The 11896-nt window shown below is 41.8% G+C and overlaps 1 protein-coding gene across 1 annotated transcript; it reads left to right on the top strand.

Annotated features, from left to right (window-relative positions):
• The first annotated feature begins 1630 nt into the window (after positions 1 to 1630).
• LOC132980984 (sodium/potassium-transporting ATPase subunit beta-3-like) lies at positions 1631 to 11693 on the top strand. The gene is made up of 7 exons (XM_061047395.1): positions 1631 to 2012; positions 3201 to 3329; positions 3552 to 3647; positions 6763 to 6950; positions 9619 to 9669; positions 9836 to 9922; positions 10492 to 11693. The coding sequence occupies exons 1-7, from the start codon at positions 1760 to 1762 to the stop codon at positions 10657 to 10659; spliced, it is 972 nt and encodes a 323-aa protein (XP_060903378.1). The 5' UTR covers positions 1631 to 1759; the 3' UTR covers positions 10660 to 11693.
• The last annotated feature ends 203 nt before the right edge of the window (positions 11694 to 11896 follow it).

Below are 11896 nucleotides of genomic sequence, written 5' to 3'. Positions count from 1 at the left end.
GGGAGGGAGGAAACAGTGAAAGAGAGATAGAGATAAAGGTAGAGGAAGGATGGGGGAGGACCTCAGGCTGTGTGTCCTCAGACTGTGTGTCCTCAGGCTGTGTCCTCAGACCGTGTGTCCTCAGGCTGTGTGTCCTCAGACTGTGTCCTCAGACTGTGTCCTCAGACCGTGTGTCCTCAGGCTATGTGTCCTCTGGCTGTGTCCTCCGGCTGTGTGTCCTCAGGCTGTGTCCTCAGACTGTGTGTCCTCAGACTGTGTCCTCAGACTGTGGTCCTCAGACTGTGTGTCCTCAGACTGTGTGTCCTCAGACTGTGTCCTCAGACTGTGTCCTCAGACCGTGTGTCCTCAGGCTGTGTGTCCTCAGACTGTGTCCTCAGACTGTGTCCTCAGACTGTGGTCCTCAGGCTGTGTGTCCTCAGACTGTGTGTCCTCAGACCGTGTGTCCTCAGGCTGTGTGTCCTCAGGCTGTGTCCTCAGGCTGTGTGTCCTCAGACTGTGTCCTCAGACTGTGGTCCTCAGACTGTGTCCTCAGGCTGTGTGTCCTCAGACTGTGTGTCCTCAGGCTGTGTGTCCTCAGACTGCATGTCCTCAGACTGTGCCCTCAGGCTGTGTGTCCTCGGGCTGTGTCCTCAGACTGTGTCCTCAGACCGTGTGTCCTCAGGCTGTGTGTCCTCAGACTGTGTCCTCAGACTGTGGTCCTCAGGCTGTGTGTCCTCAGACTGCATGTCCTCAGACTGTGCCCTCAGACTCTGCCCTCAGACTGTGTCCTCAGACTGCGTGTCCTCAGACTGTGTCCTCAGACTCTGCCCTCAGACTCTGTCCTCAAACTGTGCCCTCAGACTGTGTGCTTGTTTAGACTGTCTTGATGACATGTTCACAGATTCCACTTCCTCATGAGTCCTCATCGAGGACAGAGCAGCAGTTAAATGCCCGTCCCCTTTTTCACGTCCATGTTTCCTCTCCTAGTGTTCCTCACGTGCCTTCCTCTTTGTGTGTGACTTTATGTGTATATATGTTTGTGTGTGTGTGTGTGTGTGTGAGTGTTTATGTGTGTTTGTGTCTTCATGTGTGTCTGTGTGTGTGTCTTTATGCGTGTGTGTGTGTGTGTATTTCTGTTTTGAATCAACTCTCGGTCCAGTTTTTGTCCAATCACGTGCCTTCACTGCGGTCATGTGACGTGCTGTCAGCTCTGGTGTGATTACATAATTTTATTTTATTTTTTATTTCAGATCTTTATAAAAAAAAATTAAAAATGTCATTCAGCAGAGTGTTTATGAAATGATACGTTATCAACACACTAATGAGCCATGTTATTATAGAACAATACATGAATATATATATATATATATATATATATAATACATTCTATCATCTCTGAGGGTTTAATCCTCTCATGCACTTTGATATCTCTAGAAATATAAAAGAAATATTTCATCATGATGACACTCATTATCACTGAATCTTTATTCAAATAGGATTCATTATTCTTCTTCTAATGCTCAGATGATGACACGTTATTTATTTAGAGCAGACCTGCTCACGTTATCACGCGGACCCCTCCGGGCTCTCTTCTGCGCACGCGCGTGGTTCTGCAGCAGTTTGTGTGTGCGCGTTGGTGCGCGCGCGCGCGTGCGTGTGTGTGTGCGTGTGTGTGTGTGGAGCCACACTACGAACTCCGTTCTCTAATCTCACGGATCGGTTTAACCCGGCTGTTAGCCCGTTTACTGTTCATTAGCCAGGATCTCTTTAGTCCGGCAGCATGTCGTCCAGCCCGCAGCAGGCGAACCCGAAGCCGAACAAGGAGCCGAACCCGGAGCCGAACAAGGAGCCGAACAAGGAGCCCAGCACGCAGCCGAAAGAGGAGCTGAAGGAGGAGCCGAAAGAGAAGAAAAAGGAGGAGAGGAATGAAGAAAGAAAAGAGGAGGCGAAGGACGGAAAGAAGGAATCCTGGAAGGATGCAATCTACAACCCGAGGACCGGAGAGTTCATGGGCCGGACCGCCAGGAGCTGGGGTAAGAAAGATCCGGTCTGTCTGTCTCTGTGTGTCTGCAAGTGGGGAGCCGTGCAGTCCGGTCCGGATCACTTGAGAGCTTAAAAACCATGAGAACCGAATTAAACCGAACAAACGCGAAACCGGAACAGATGTGTGTGTGTGTGTGTGTGTGTGTGTGTGTGTGTGTGTGTGTACTGTGTGTGTGTGTGCGTGTGCGTGTGTGTGTGTGTGTGTGTGTGTGTGTGTGTGTGTGTGTGTGTGTGTGTGTGTGTGTGTAGTGTGTGTGTGTGTGTGTGTGTGTGTGTGTGTGTGTACTGTGTGTGTGTGTGTGTGTGTGTGTGTGTGGAACCCTATATTACCCAGCAATCATCACTGCATATTTGGATATGATGAAAATAACAAAAATGAAATTATTAATTTAATTGAATGGTTTTAATGTATATAGTTTGTTTTTAGTTTGTGTAGAATAAGTATTTCATTTTGTTATAGAGTTTATCCAACACAAAAAGGAAACAATGATAGAGATCGAAGAGTGTCACAATACACAAGGAGTAGACCGTTCCCCTTTTCTTTAGTGTGATGATGGGGAAAGGAAAAAAGGCAGAGAAATGTCTGCACAAATCATTTTAGTCTGTTCGGCTCAACTATGAGTCAGTAATATTCTTCACATCGTGTTTGGAGAATATTTCTCTGTTTCCTCCTCAGCTTGAGAAACTCTTCATCCTGTTAAAAGTCCTCCTCACTCCTCACAGTTTAACACCTGAGGAGCTCTCTGAAGGGCTAAGACACTTTGTGAATAACTTTCATCTTTACAAGGATCTAGTCTTAAATAGATTTGTAATCATATTAACAGGCTTCTTCACTAACAAATACAGTTCACAGCAAAGAACTGGTATGACAGACTTCTGAGCATATCAAAATAGCTTATTCATTTACATCAGTAAGGCAGCACTGCCCTCTGCTGGACATAATTCACAGTGACTACCTGGTTAAATGCCATGTGCATGCCCTGCTAATTAACAATCAGATATGGCTACAATGCGGCTATTCAGTATATTTCCTTATCAAAAACGTCACCTAGCAACAACAGTAACTGAACTACAGTATACTGCCACAGTCACACAGAACACTGATTGGACAGAACAAGTTACTGTTAGCTCATTGTTTCTTCTGACGTCGGATTCTCATTTCGAATTGTCTCCTGCAGGTCTCATCCTTCTCTTCTACCTTGTCTTCTACGCCTTTCTGGCAGGAATGTTTTTTCTTACCATGTGGGTCATGTTGCAGACTTTGGATGAAAACGTTCCTCGCTGTCAGGACAGAGTAGCACATCCAGGTGAGTCAATTCCCACCTGTTTGTATGTTTAACTTTGGGTTGAGTTGACATAAAAACCGTCTCTATCCTGGGCTTTACAGCTGACGCACAGATGTTAGCTAATAACATGAACATGCATCAGTCAAAGAAGATAAAGTTTTTACCATGACAACATCTAAATTAATTTATTTTGATAATTTTTTCTATCTTCAGTTTTTTGATTATGAACTTTTTGGAGGACAGGTTTGGTGATTCGTCCCCATGCAGCTGAAATTTCCTTTAATCGCAGCGATGCACCAAAGTACGAGTACATCCAACAACTCCATGAGCTGCTGCAGCGTGAGTATGAACGCACATTCTGAGTACACACACACACACACACACACACACACACACACACACACACACATCCTGAGTACACACACACACACACACACACACACACACATCCTGAGTACACACACACACACACACACACACACACACACATCTTGAGTACACACACACACACACACACACACACACACACACACACACACACACACACATCCTCAGTATACACACACACACATCCTGAGTACACACACACATACACACACACATCCTGAGTACACACACACACACACACACACACACACACACACACATCTTGAGTACACACACACACACACACACACACACACACACACACACACATCCTCAGTATACACACACACACACATCCTGAGTACACACACACACACACACACACACACACATCCTGAGTACACACACACACACACACACACACACACACACACACACACACACACACACACACATCTTGAGTACACACACACACACACACACACACACACACACATCCTGAGTATACACACACACACACACACACACACACACATCCTGAGTACACACACACACACACACACACACACACACACACATCCTGAGTATACACACACACACACATCCTGAGTATACACACACACACACACACACACACACACACACACATCCTGAGTACACACACACACACATCCTGAGTACACACACACACACATACACATTCTGAGTACACACACACACACACACACACACATCCTGAGTACACACACACACACACACACATCCTGAGTACACACACACACACACACATTCTGAGTATACACACACACACATCCTGAGTACACACACACACACATCCTGAGTATACACACACACACACACACATCCTGAGTATACACACACACACACACACACACACACACACACACACACACACATCCTGAGTACACACACACACACATCCTGAGTACACACACACACACACACACACACACATTCTGAGTACACACACACACACACATTCTGAGTATACACACACACACACACACATCCTGAGTACACACACACACATCCTGAGTATACACACACACACACACACACACACACACACACACACATCCTGAGTATACACACACACACATCCTGAGTACACACACACACACATCCTGAGTACACACACACACACACACACACACACACACATCCTGAGTATACACACACACACACACACACACACACATCCTGAGTATACACACACACACACACATTGTGAGTATACACACACACACACATCCTGAGTATACACACACACACACACATTGTGAGTATACACACACACACACACACACACACACATCCTGAGTACACACACACACATTGTGAGTATACACACACACACACACACACACACACACACACATCGTGAGGACACAGTGTTTAGTCTTTATTTGATGTTTACTTTCAGTCGCTGTAAAGATTTGATTTGTGTGAAAGGTGCTTTATGAATAAATATATCTAAATAAAGAAACAGAAAAAGAGGGCTCTCCTCATTGCCTTCTCTAAAGTGACACATGAAATGCACCTTTTACCTGTCCTCTTGGGCCAATCAGAGAAGAGCTCTGTAATCAAGGCCAGTAAGACTGCAAGTGTGATTAATCTCTGGTCACCTGGACTCAACGAGACTATCAAACTTGATTATATCAAACCTGAATATATCAAACCTGAATATATCAATCAAACCTGAATATATCAAATCTGAATATATCAATCAAACCTGAATATATCAAACCTGAATATATCAATCAAACCTGAATATATCAAATCTGAATATATTAAACCTGAATATATCAAACCTGAATATATCAATCAAACCTGAATATATCAAATCTGAATATATTAAACCTGAATATATCAAACCTGAATATATCAATCAAACCTGAATATATCAAATCTGAATATATCAAACCTGAATATATCAAACCTGAATATATCAATCAAACCTGAATATATCAAATCTCAATATATCAATCAAACCTGAATATATCAAATCTGAATATATCAAACCTGAATATATCAATCAAACCTGAATATATCAAATCTGAATATATCAAACCTGAATATATCAAACCTGAATATATCAATCAAACCTGAATATATCAAATCTGAATATATCAAATCTGAATATATCAAACCTGAATATATCAAACCTGAATATATCAATCAAACCTGAATATATCAAATCTGAATATATCAAACCTGAATATATCAATCAAACCTGAATATATCAAATCTGAATATATTAAACCTGAATATATCAAACCTGAATATATCAATCAAACCTGAATATATCAAATCTGAATATATCAAACCTGAATATATCAAACCTGAATATATCAATCAAACCTGAATATATCAAACCTGAATATATCAATCAAACCTGAATATATCAAATCTGAATATATCAAACCTGAATATATCAAACCTGAATATATCAATCAAACCTGAATATATCAAATCTGAATATATCAAACCTGAATATATCAAACCTGAATATATCAAACCTGATTATATCAAACCTGAATATATCAAACCTGATTATATCAATCAAACCTGAATATATCAAACCTGATTATATAAAACCTGACTATTTGAAACCTGACTATTTGAAACCTGAATATATCAAACCTGAATATATCAAACCTGACTATTTCAAACCTGACTATTTCAAACTTGAATATATCAATCAAACCTGAATATATCAAACCTGATTATATAAAACCTGACTATTTGAAACCTGACTATTTGAAACCTGAATATATAAAACCTGAATATATCAAACCTGACTATTTCAAACTTGAATATATCAATCAAACCTGAATATATCAAACCTGAATATATCAAACCTGACTATTTCAAACCTGACTATTTCAAACTTGAATATATCAATCAAACCTGAATAAAGAAATACATATATTTATATATTAAAAGTGTGTGTGTGGGTTCTAGTGGGTATCAGTGACTTTAATTAACAGTGGGTAACCCTTCACATAAAAGTCTGTAGATTAGGTGAGTATGGGTCTTGATTTGTTGCTATGGTTTTCATCTGCAGGTTATAACGACAGTATTCAGGAGCGTAACGATCTGTGTCTGGTGGGTGAATACACGGAGCAGGATGACGAGTCTGTGAAGAAAGTCTGTCAGTTTAAACGCAGTACGCTGCGTCAGTGCTCCGGTCTGTCCGACACCAGCTTTGGATACGCTGAGGGGAAACCGTGCATCATTATCAAGATGAACCGGGTCAGTGACACTCTGTGGTTCAGACTCTCCCTAACTCTGACCCCCCACCTTTGTAGATCTGACCCTGTAGATCTTTAAGTTCTGTTTAGTTTTAGGCTCAGTATTTGATCACATATAGACCTCATTGGGACCCTAACCTGTATAGATATCAGTTGTGTTCAGAACTGATATCTATACATATAAACCCTTACTAATCTTTTCCTTCTTTATGGATTACTGAGACGATGGGAAAAGTTTTGTTTAAGTGGTATCGCTGATGATTTTAGCGAAATTGCTCAATAGTGCCCACTTGAATTGTTTAAACATCAACCCTTCCACAGGTTTAACTTACAAGTATGAAAATTTGTATGCATATGTATCAGGTCAAGACCTTCAAAAAAGCTTCATATCGTTTTGGTGACAAGAAGTCAGCTATTACATTTATTTTATTAGTAGAATTACACCTCTACAGATTAAAGTAGAGCAACAGCTGCACAATAGCATTTATGTTGCAGGTACAGCAGTTTCTGAAAAGAGGTATTTAAGTTTTAAAAATGAGTCTGTGCATACCTTAGAGTGCAATTTTGCAAGTCTATTATTTGTAAAGATAAACATTAAATTGGAGGTTGTTTGACAGCTGTGCTGCTGAAAAATGCTTCAAAGAGTCACTGTGTGCTTTTCCCCTGCTGTGACAGAGAGATGTTATACAATCGTATGGCCAGGGGGATGAAAGAGTTCTTGAGTCTGTCCATGGAGCATGATTGTGACAGCAGTCTGCCACTGAACACCCTCCTCTGCCTTGTGAAGATGCTCTGGAGAGGGTGGTGTGCGTTGTCCTTCTCCCTGCCACCATCACCAGAGAGTCCAGCTCTGAGCCAACCACAAAGCCAGCCTTCTTCACCTGCCTGTCCACCCGCGCTGCATCCCTCTTCTTACTGCTTCCCTTCCCATATTACCCCAGCATGGAAGAAGACACTGGCCACAACAGACTGGCAAACCTGCATCAGCTTTTTGCAGATGCTGATGGACTTCAGGGTCCCAGATATCCATAGGTCCTGACCACTTCCAGCCCCCCAGTGGAAAAAAAGATTGTTGGTGTGGCTTGTTCCTTCAGAAGTCCACCACCATCTCCTTGGTCTTGGTGGTGCCCAGCTGCAGGACGGAGGGGGAGGTGTTGTATTTGTCCTTGTAGCAGTATTGGTGGTGGTGTTGGGGGAGATGAGGATCAGGGTAGGACTGTCCAAAGAGGCACTGTTGTTCTCCTGCTCCACCTTCCCTCTGTACTCCTCCTTTGCCTCTCAGAGGGCGCACTCACACAAGTCATTCCGTACCGTGCCTAAGCACGCTTCACCCCTTAATTCCAGTTGTTTGACCAGTGTGAGTGGTCCGATCCATGCTTGAGCTCAGTACACTTCCTCGGCCCTGGCACGCTTGGAAGAGGTGTTCTTCAGCATGGTACAGTTCATGCACGAGCACAAGCACGGGTACACAACTTGCACAGCCTTTATTATTGAGATATCATGCAGTGGTCTGTCTGTATCTGACTAACATGATTCAAAATGAGAGACAAAGTCAGTAAAGTAGCTGTCATGGTCTCTGTGTTGTTTTCTGATGTGCAGAAGCGGACTCCGACTGTCTTGTAAACTAAGCACGCTTCATGTTCACATAAAGCAATTCATGTGTTGTAATAAGACATTGTACAAGAGGTAATTGTGTCAGGCCTGTTTAGTCCTGTGTTACGCCCCACCATAAGGCAGCCCTATTGGGCTCACAACAATCCAGAAATTGACCCAATTAAACACTTAAAACACTCCTCAGCGACCATGAGCTACAATTCTACAATTCACTTATCAGACTCTTTTATCCAAAGCGACGTACATCAGAGAGTAAGAACAACACAAGCAAGGATCTAGAAAAAAGGGAACAATGTCAGTAAGAGCAAACGATCAGCTTTGAGTCTGATTGGACACACAGGTGCTGACAGGAAGTGACCACAGGTGCTGACAGGAAGCGACCACAGGTGCTGACAGGAAGCGACCAGAGGCAGAGTACAACATTGGTAGTGCCAACCCAACACCCTTGATAGTGCATGTAGGAAGACCTGCCAGTAGAGAGTTGCAATAATCGATGCGTGATATCACAAGAGCCTGTACCAGGAGCTGTGTAGCATGTTCTGACAGGTAAGGTCTGATCTTCCTGATGTTGTACAGGGCAAATTGACATGACCGGGCAATCGAGGCTACTTGAACCTTAAAAGTTAGCTGGTCATTAATCATGACACCCAGGTTCCTGCAGACTTTGTGGGCATGAGTTTGGTTGTTCCAAGCTGGATATTGATCTGTGGTTGCATAGAGGGACTGGCTGGGATGACAAGGAGCTCAGTCTTTGAAAGATTGAGTTGAAGGTGGCGTTCATTCATCCATTTAGAGATATCAGCAAGGCATGATGAGATTCTTGGTGAGACTGTAACATCGTCTGGCGGGAATGTACTCTCAGTGAATGGTTTGTCTAAATGAGTTGACAGTCTCATAATGACACCACTGCAGCAGTGCAATTTGTTGCTGTGCTAAAACCCTGACATGCAGCAAACCCCGACACACATAAATTAATAAATCAATTATTTTGTAAATATTTATAAATGAATACAAATAAGAATAATAATGAATTGAATTGAATTGTGTGTTTGCAGGTCATTGGACTGAAACCACGTGGAGACCCGTACATCAACTGTACTGCCAAGGTAACACTGAGACACAAACACAGACGCAAACACACACTTCATAATTTTGTGAATATTTCCCTTCAAATTGTTAAAATTAAATATTTTCAGTATTTGGAACAGAAGGAAAGTTTGACGAGTCTATATTTTGTATTTGAATAAAGTTCTCTGTCTCTCTCACTGTTAGAGAGACAGTCCCTTACAGATGCGGTACTTTCCATCAGAAGGTCGTCTGGATAAAATGTTTTTCCCCTACTACGGCAAGAAAGCTCACGTGGGTATCATAATTATTATGCCCTCCCTTTCTCTCTCTCTCTAATTCAAATGAGCTTTATTAACAGGGCGGGCAGGTAAGCAATCTATGCTGCCAAAGCAATACAGAAAAGTATGATTGACAAATTATATACAATATACAAATATCAATAATCATAACAAATATAATAGATAAGTCATTAGCAATAACTATGAGTCATTTAACAGGTTTAAATAATGGGAAATATTAAGTTTTTCTTGGGGTATGACAACCATGAATATATTTAGCAGGTTGTACAGCCTGGCCTCTCTGGGTAACCAGTTCTGTCTGTGACGGCCTGTTTCTATGGTCAGACTGTGTCCAGTCAGTCTGTAAATCGTCAACGTTTTCCTTAATTTCACATCCCTCACTGTGCTCAGGTACTCTGCCAGCTTGTACTCTCTGTTTAGGCTTAAATAGAATTCTAATGTTGTTTGTGATTTGGTGAATTTCTTCAAATATTTCATATAATTGTAATTTTAACGTTCTTATAATTTTCTCTCTCTCCATGTTTACCCTAACCCTCTCTACACCCCTCTCTGTGTTTACAGCCTGACTATGTGCAGCCTGTGGTTGCGGTGCAGCTGTTGTTAACTAAAGAAGATTATAATGTGGAGCAGACTGTGGAGTGTAAAGTGGAAGGTTCAGACCTGCGTAATAACGATGATCGGGACAAGTTTCTTGGTCGCGTCATTTTCCGTGTCAAAGTGTCAGAGTAACAGCATCTCTGACGCACCATGGATAGCACAAATTAGAAATTATTCCTTGTTCTGGACAATTTGGAATCCAGACCTGATCTGATCCTAGGTGTCTGTAGCTGTCTGTTCATACTCTATTGGGTCCTCAGATCCGGACCACTGAGAGCAGTAGATCCTGTTTCAGTCTGGGTTCAGTCGTCATTCAGCTGTTTCACTCTGTGGTCCAGTTGTGCTCTCAGTAGACAAACAGAAACCAGAGTGACACCAGTTCAAGCTGTTCAGACAGTTGGAGCAGATCAGGTCTGGTGTGGAAGCATGTTAGCACGGATATGTTGTTGTTTCTTTTGTACGTTGTGATGTAATCAAACAAAAATCGATCCCAGCAGGAGCTGACAGAGCAGCTCAGCACAAACTGTCATCAGCACTTTCACACTGAGACTCCAAACTAAAGTTTACATTTTCTTAGATTGTTCGGAGACTTTGGTCGATTTCCAGCTGCTCAGTAATGCAATGACTTTACTGTCCTCTGCATTTGAATATTAACTATGAAAGCATTACACTGATGACTTTATTTTTTAAAATGTGACCTGCTGATCATTTCTGCAGCAGGAAGTATTTTATTTATCTATGTGCACTGTGTGTTGCAGCTCAATGGAAGTTAAGTAATGTGATCACTGACTGCTTGGTACATTTTTTGGAACTTCACTGAAGCTTACAGTTTATTTAAAAAGCTGCCAAAATACATTTAAGTATGTCAGCACAAACATTTCAGAGACATTAAAGATATGACACTGTGAAGAATAATGCTGCGTTGATACTCAACCTGCTGGGACCAACACCCCTCCCATCCACACCACAATTTTACCTGTTTATCCCTCATAAACACAAGAAGAAAGTATTGTTAACACCACTACTTTCACCAGAAGAACCTCTGCCTGTTGATGGTTTGTTGTTCTTTATTATTTAAGCACAAATGTTTGTGTCATTTTTTCAGAAAAAAATGTTTATAAATATTCTGTATGGATTTAATAAACCTGAACTATACAACCAAAAGTCTTTTTTGTGTGTGATTCCAGTCACTGTTAACATGTAACATCATTATCAGTAGAGAAACATAAATCCACCTACAGAGAAACTGCTCAAGGCCATCTATCACTATGAAGTACTTAATAACGCATTTGCTAAAGGTACATTTCCACAAACCAACCCTAGCATGATGAGAAAAGTTAACAGACTCAGATCCCTCATCAATCCTGCA

This window comes from Labrus mixtus, chromosome 9 (genome assembly GCF_963584025.1).
Source record: "Labrus mixtus chromosome 9, fLabMix1.1, whole genome shotgun sequence".
Classification (NCBI taxonomy): domain Eukaryota; kingdom Metazoa; phylum Chordata; class Actinopteri; order Labriformes; family Labridae; genus Labrus; species Labrus mixtus.
The sequence above is the reverse complement of the archived record's forward strand: the minus strand, read 5'-3'. Positions and strand labels throughout refer to the sequence as shown.

What these genes read in the sequence shown, in the direction of transcription:
- LOC132980984 (XM_061047395.1), top strand. Translation starts at nt 1,760, where the DNA reads ATGTCGTCCAGCCCGCAGCAGGCGAACCCGAAGCCGAACAAGGAGCCG. An exon ending in ACATCAACTGTACTGCCAAG is followed by an intron (nt 9,670 to 9,835) that starts GTAACACTGAGA and finishes TCTCACTGTTAG; the next exon opens with AGAGACAGTCCCTTACAGAT. An exon ending in ACTACGGCAAGAAAGCTCAC is followed by an intron (nt 9,923 to 10,491) that starts GTGGGTATCATA and finishes CTGTGTTTACAG; the next exon opens with CCTGACTATGTGCAGCCTGT.